The sequence below is a fragment of the Varanus komodoensis genome, unplaced genomic scaffold (genome assembly GCF_004798865.1).
Source record: "Varanus komodoensis strain SLA01 unplaced genomic scaffold, ASM479886v1 scaffold2463, whole genome shotgun sequence".
NCBI classification, from domain to species: domain Eukaryota; kingdom Metazoa; phylum Chordata; class Lepidosauria; order Squamata; family Varanidae; genus Varanus; species Varanus komodoensis.
Genome location: NW_025335654.1, coordinates 4,360 through 10,509, shown reverse-complemented (window position 1 = coordinate 10,509; position 6,150 = coordinate 4,360). Strand labels below are relative to the sequence as shown.

The following is a 6,150-nucleotide window of genomic DNA, read 5'->3' as shown; positions in this document are numbered from 1 at the left end:
CAGTCCAGGAGCCGGCTGTGGATTCCTGTGCAAGAGAAACGCGGGGAAAGGAGAGGATTCAGAAGCCAGGAAACTGAATGGGGAAACGTGGCCTGGAAAAAATGTCCTCCCGGAGTCGCAGCTACTTTTTTGCCACAGCTCCATGAAACAATCAGTTGCCTTCCATCAGAGCACCCAAACCCTTCATGCTCAGAAAAATACAAATGGCAAGGACCTGCTGGGATCGTATTTCCTACAGAAAAAGTAGCCCTCCATTTCTGAAAGGACACTCCCATTTTTTCATGAGCAAGTACATGGATTCCTGCAAGGACGGGTGTCTTCAGGCATAGATTGCTGAATGACCCAGTGGAGGCCTTCCAGGAGCTTTGATCCAAACAAGCATGCAAAGAGTCAGGACTGCTTCCTCGTTAAAGCGCTCTTGCGAATGCTCTGCCATCTCCACAACTCTCTTGCTACCAATCTGGGTGGCTTTAGGAGGGGATGGGACAGAGGCAGAGGGAGCTCCCTTCTGTCGGCCATGAGCCTTGCTGGCTTTTTGCCACCTCCTGCACTGGAACTGGCAGGCCTGCAGGCATGAGTTGCCGAGGGGCTTGGCCAGGGGGTGGCCCTGCTCCTGTGCAGCCTAAGGACCCCGATGGCCAGTCATCTTTCTGCCACGAGTATGCAGTGCTTGACCCTGGCTCTGATCCAGCATCTCCCATGTTCTCTTCTCTGTTCTTAGCCTGTCAGCCACATGGGAGCCCCATCGAATGGAAGCATGATGGTCATGATCCACACGGTCCGTGGAAGTGACCTGCCTGTTATGCTGAAGACAGGGCCGTGTATTACTGTGCAAGAGACACAGTGGGAGGAAGTGAATGTGCAGCCGGACAAGAACCCTCCTCTTGACTGACTGGCAGAGTCAGAATTGCATCCCTGCTTAGACAGGAAGGAGCTGCTTTTCAAACAAAAGAGAGCTCTGTTTCTCCTAGAGGAATTTGGGATGTACCAGATATCACCATATCCCTCGGATCCACTTAAAGTCCTTCTCAGAAATTCAGGGGTCCCTCCACGTTTTGTGTCCATCCTCCGGCTTCACCTTGAGCAGCTTTGGCATCTGCTGGTGAGAAGCCCCTGGGACAGGCCTGGAATGGAGTGTAGACACAGGGCAGAGGAAGCAGAGAATGAAATGGACTTCCCGAAGGAGCTTTTCACCAGCCCCAGAAACAATGGCTCCAACATGCTGCTTCTGAAACTCAGCAGCCTCCAAGTTGAGGAGCCGACTGTGGATTCCTGTGGAGGAGAAACTCAGGGAGAGGAGGTGAATCAGAAGCCTGGAAACTGAATGGGGGAACGAGGCCGGGAGAATATGTCCTCCTGGAGTCCCAGCTATGTCTTTGCCACGGCTGCATTAAAAAATAGTTCACCTTCCATCAAAGCATGCAAACCCTCCATGCTCAGAAAAGTACATATGGCAAGAACATGCTTGGATTGTATATCCTGCAAAAAAGAAAGCCCTCCCTTTCTCAAAGGTCACTCCCAATTGTTCATGAGCAAGTACGTGAATTGCTGCAAGGATGTGTGTCTTCAGGCATAGAGTGCTGAATGATCCACTGGGGCCTTCCAGGACCTTTGATCCAAACAAACATGCAAACGTTCATGACTGTTTTTGCACTCAAGCAGTCTTGCAAACAATCTGCCATCACCACAACTGTCTGGCTTCGTGCCACCTGGTGAAGCAGAACTGCTATTCCTGCCTGCAGTAGTTTCTGAGGGGCTTTGCCAGGGGGTGGCCCTGCTTCTGTTCTGCTGGAGGACCCCGATGGCCAGCTAACTTGCTGCCACGAGTATGGAGGATCAGACCTTGGTTATGATCCAGCACCTCCTACGTTGTCTTCTCCTGTTCTTGGCCTGCAACGCGCATGGGAGCTGCATGGAATTGAAGCGTGATGGTCACGATCCACATGGTTTAGGGAGGAGGTTTAGGGTGGAAGGGGCAATAATGCAGGCAGATGCAGGATGTCTCACATCAAGCCCCATGTGCCCCAGAGTTCTCTTCCCGAAGATCACATTTCTCACAAAGCTGTCTGGGCAGCATGTGTATTGGAAACCTGCAGAAGACATTGTATGGTGAGGAGGGAGGTCTGACTTGTCTCCTTTCCCCTCATTTTGCACTCATCAAGCATGTTGAGTCTTCAGTTATACAACGGAATGTGTTCATGTTTCTCAAATTCTTTTCTCCCAGGCGTAGAGCATTTGGGAGGATCCTAGATTACTCCGGAGCTGTTTAGCTCAAAGGCCATGTGCTGGGCATGCATAGAATGGAGGTTTGTGAGTCAGAAGCATTCAGGTATAAAACCAGGTGGGTGAGAGCTTGCGGTTGGGAGCTTCTACACAGATCAGATGCCGGATGCTGTGTGATTGATGGTCTGGGGTATCTCTGGCATCCTAACTGCTGCTCCTGGCAGCTGAAGGGGATAAGATATTCCTGCAAGGTGTAAATGCGATTTTGTTTTCCTGAAGATAAATAAAGCATTACAGTTCCTTCACCTACCGGTGTGCTCATTGCCCCCATATCCATAAGGGACCCCTGCCTCCTGGCAGAATGTTCAAAGGAATTGGAGGTGAGTTTGCCACTGCTGGCTGAGTGGATTTCCCTGTCTGTTTCTCAACCCTCCATCAGCCCAGAGGGGGCAGTACGTGCACAACAATGAACAATGCCGAATGCCTTTAGCCATGCAGGACGGGAAGGAAGCACATAATTCAAATATTCATCCATGAGTGCCCTTCTGTGGCTTCAGCTGCCTCTGGGAGCGGTTCCTGTGGTTGTTTGTATATCAAACTGATCCTGCCCCTCATCCCCTCAGTCCCCTGAGATGCTCCCTATAGTTCAGTATGGACTGTCAAGGAAAGAGGGAACTGGAGGGAGCACAGAGATACTTCCAGGAAATGTGTTCTATGAATCAGAGAAAAAGAATGCTGGAAGCGTCAAAAGGTCATTCTGTTTAACCCTCTGCTCAGTGAAAGACTCCAACGTCAACCATCCCTATGGGCCACCATCTTGGGGTGAACCTGAGCATTGCAAAGCTGGATTGCAGCCCAGAGGTTAGAGAGGGAAGAGAATAGCCGTGGAGCACATCAAAATGGAAGTCATGGAGCAGGTGGCAGAAATTCATTGATTCTCGAGAGAAGGCAAATGGAATACCTGCAGTGAGCTTCCTGACCGTGATTAGGGTCATCGGAGGAAAGGACCCTCAGCGCAGTCGGTGGGATTGGGGAAGCAGGAGTTCTGTTACTACAAAATACATCAGGCACACAGCGGAGGGCTTCCATCAGGGTGGGGCAGAAAGGAACCCCCACAGTGAGCGGTGGCAGCCATGCTCTCAGCAGGGACAGGGTTGTGCTGCCAGAAGCGCATTTGTATTCGGCCATAGATGCGCGGGTGGCCCCGCCTGTGCTTTTATCCTGACGCACATGCAAATGTCTTGACGCTGCTCCCTCTTTAAATCCTCCCGGCACCATCTCTGTCCACTCCGACCTGCCACCTCTTCTTAGGAAATTTTTTCAAACCAGTGCAGGTGAAAATGGCATTTTTGTTGCAGTTGACCTTACTTTCCTCAGTCCTTGCAGGTAGTATTCTTTCCTCAAATGGATTTGCTGCATGAAAGGCTGATCTTCACACACCAGGTCACTGTCAAATTCCTTTCCTTCTAGGTGTGCGGTCAGAGGTGCAACTGGTCGAGTCTGGAGGGGATGTCAAACGGCCGGGAGAGTCCCTGCGCCTCTCCTGTCAGGCCTCCGGCTTCACCTTCAGCAGCTACGCGATGAACTGGGTGCGACAAGCGCCTGGAAAGGGCCTAGAATGGGTAGCCTTTATCCATACACAGTCCACTTCCATTTACTACGCGGACGCCGTGAAGGGCCGCTTCACCATCTCCCGAGACGACTCCAACAGCCAGCTGCATTTGCAAATGAGCAGCCTCAAGCCAGAGGGCTCCGCAATGTATTACTGTGCAGGAGACACAGTGGGAGGAAGAGAACGTGCAGCCTGGCAAAAAGCCCCTTCACTCATTGCAATGCTCCTTGTTCATCAGTGACATGAACTGCAAAAGCAGAGCTATATATGAATGTCACAAATACAAGCACTTTGGCATACTTAGCATGAAGGCTAAACTTCCACTGACCAAAAACAGTGATAAGACATTGTGGGTTGAATGTTTCTCCTAATGCTACAATTAGCAAAGCCAGAGAATTAGGCTTTCGGCTGCAATGCCGAACTTGAGACTGAATCTCTCTTGTCCTGATGGACAATTATCACAACTATGGTGCAGCGTGTAGACTTCCCATCTACCCCACAATGCTGCCCCTCAACAGGTTTCTGCCCCTTTTTTCAGGCAGTGATTTTCTGTTTTTCCAATTAAAATCATCTCCAGTTAACCACCCTTTGGTTCCCAGAGCAACCCAACATCTTACTTATGTGAAGACTTGGGGTAACTTCTTGCCCCAGAGAAGTTTGGTATATGGAAAGAACACTGCAGAGGAAGCCAGCTGAAATCAATGGGCATCGTTTACCTTAATGCAGGTGACAATTTCTTAGGACAGGATTTTTGGTGTATTTATGTGAGACTGACACAATAAAGAGTGAGCCAGGGATTGGAAATTGATCCCTGGATGAGTTAATTAAAAGTGAACTCTTGTGGCTTAGCTATTTTAATATGTATGGGTCAGTGAGACTTGCGTGGCTGATTGATTTACGCCACCACTTCTAACCATTGGCGGGAACAAACGCAACTGGGGAAATCAAATTACTTCACAGCTCGCAATGCTTTCCCATCCTCCCTCCCTCTGTGTTACACGTTGTGCCATATATATGTGTATATGCGGGGAGCGAGAGAGAAAGAGGGAGAACGTGAAACCATGAGAGCAAAGAACATCTCGTCCAAACGTCTGGTAAAAACACACATTATTTATTTAATTATTTAATTATTTAAGTATTTATTTATTTTCTGATGCATATCCTGCCTTTTTCCTACAAAGGGCTCAAGGCAGCTTACATCATTCTCCCCCTCCATCTTATCCCCACAACAACCCTGTGAGGAAGGTTGCACACAAGAAAATAGACTGCACACAAGAAAAGATATACATAGATATGATGCTCATGGAAACATGCACAGAGAAACATATCAGTATTTTTGTAAGTTACATTGGGTGCAGCATGACGGCTTTCTCATGTGTGAAGAATCCACTGAAGCTACAATTCCTGCTTTGTCATTCATCTATCAGTTCATCCAGCTCACAACGCCCCTTCCGCCTGTTGCTAGATGCATATGGACCTTGCATTAAGGGAGGATCCGAGTCAATCTGATAAATGGATTTTGGATGTTTCTCATGGAATGGAAATTAAATAGTCTTACAGTGTGTTTTTTCAATAGTCTTTAAATGTGTGCAAATGGAATGTTACCGCTTTACCTTGCTTCACTTCGCTTCACCTTACTTCACTTCGCTTGGCTTCGCTTTACTTCGCATTGCTTCATTAAGTTTGGTCTGCTTGTGTTCTGGAATATATTGCACAAATATTGGGGGATTTCAGCTGCACACATTGGTGGTCTTTTCTGCAAGGGCTGTTCCTTACATTTGTGCAGATAGGGTCATGCTCCTCCCCCACTCCTTTTAGTGTACAGGCATCTCATCTCATGGCCAGACTTCACGGATGCTCTGCTCCACCACCCCAACAGGGGGCAGCAAGTTCACACACAAAAGCATCTGATGAGTTCAGCCAGGAAGATCTGGAATTAAACCATTAACCACATGAGCGCTTGGTTGGGAGAACATTTCTGGTGACAACTCACTACCAGCTGCAGCTGGTCCTCAGTCATTTGAACCACCCAAGGTGTCCGCTGTTATTTGTGACTTGGCTACCACGGGAGGGAAGAAACACAGAGTAGAGAGGAATCTGGGGGCAGAAAGGAGGAGCAGAGAAATGACTGAGTTCAGGTCATGAACCTGGTTAGCCTGGTGCCATTGGAGGTCACAAACTGCAGAGGAAATAGGAGTGAACCCGGTGTGTCTCTGAGGGATGGTGAAGGGTAGCCTGAGAGAAAGAGGCAGGCGTCTTTCCCAAATCTTGGGTGGGAGGCAGGCAGGGTCCCCGAAGTGAAAGTCCTGACTTGA

The 6,150-nt window shown here is 49.0% G+C and overlaps 2 gene segments (V, D, J or C); both read left to right on the top strand.

Moving 5' to 3' along the window:
* The window catches only part of LOC123024656, a 2,246-nt gene extending 922 nt beyond the window's left edge, over window positions 1–1,324 (top strand). The window contains 1 exon segment of the V gene segment in view: window positions 972–1,324. Coding sequence covers window positions 972–1,324 — 353 coding nt within the window.
* A 2,239-nt stretch (window positions 1,325–3,563) lies between these two features.
* Window positions 3,564–4,076, top strand: LOC123024655. The segment is given in 2 exon segments: window positions 3,564–3,609; window positions 3,694–4,076. Coding segments are annotated over 2 exon segments (429 nt in total).
* The last annotated feature ends 2,074 nt before the right edge of the window (window positions 4,077–6,150 follow it).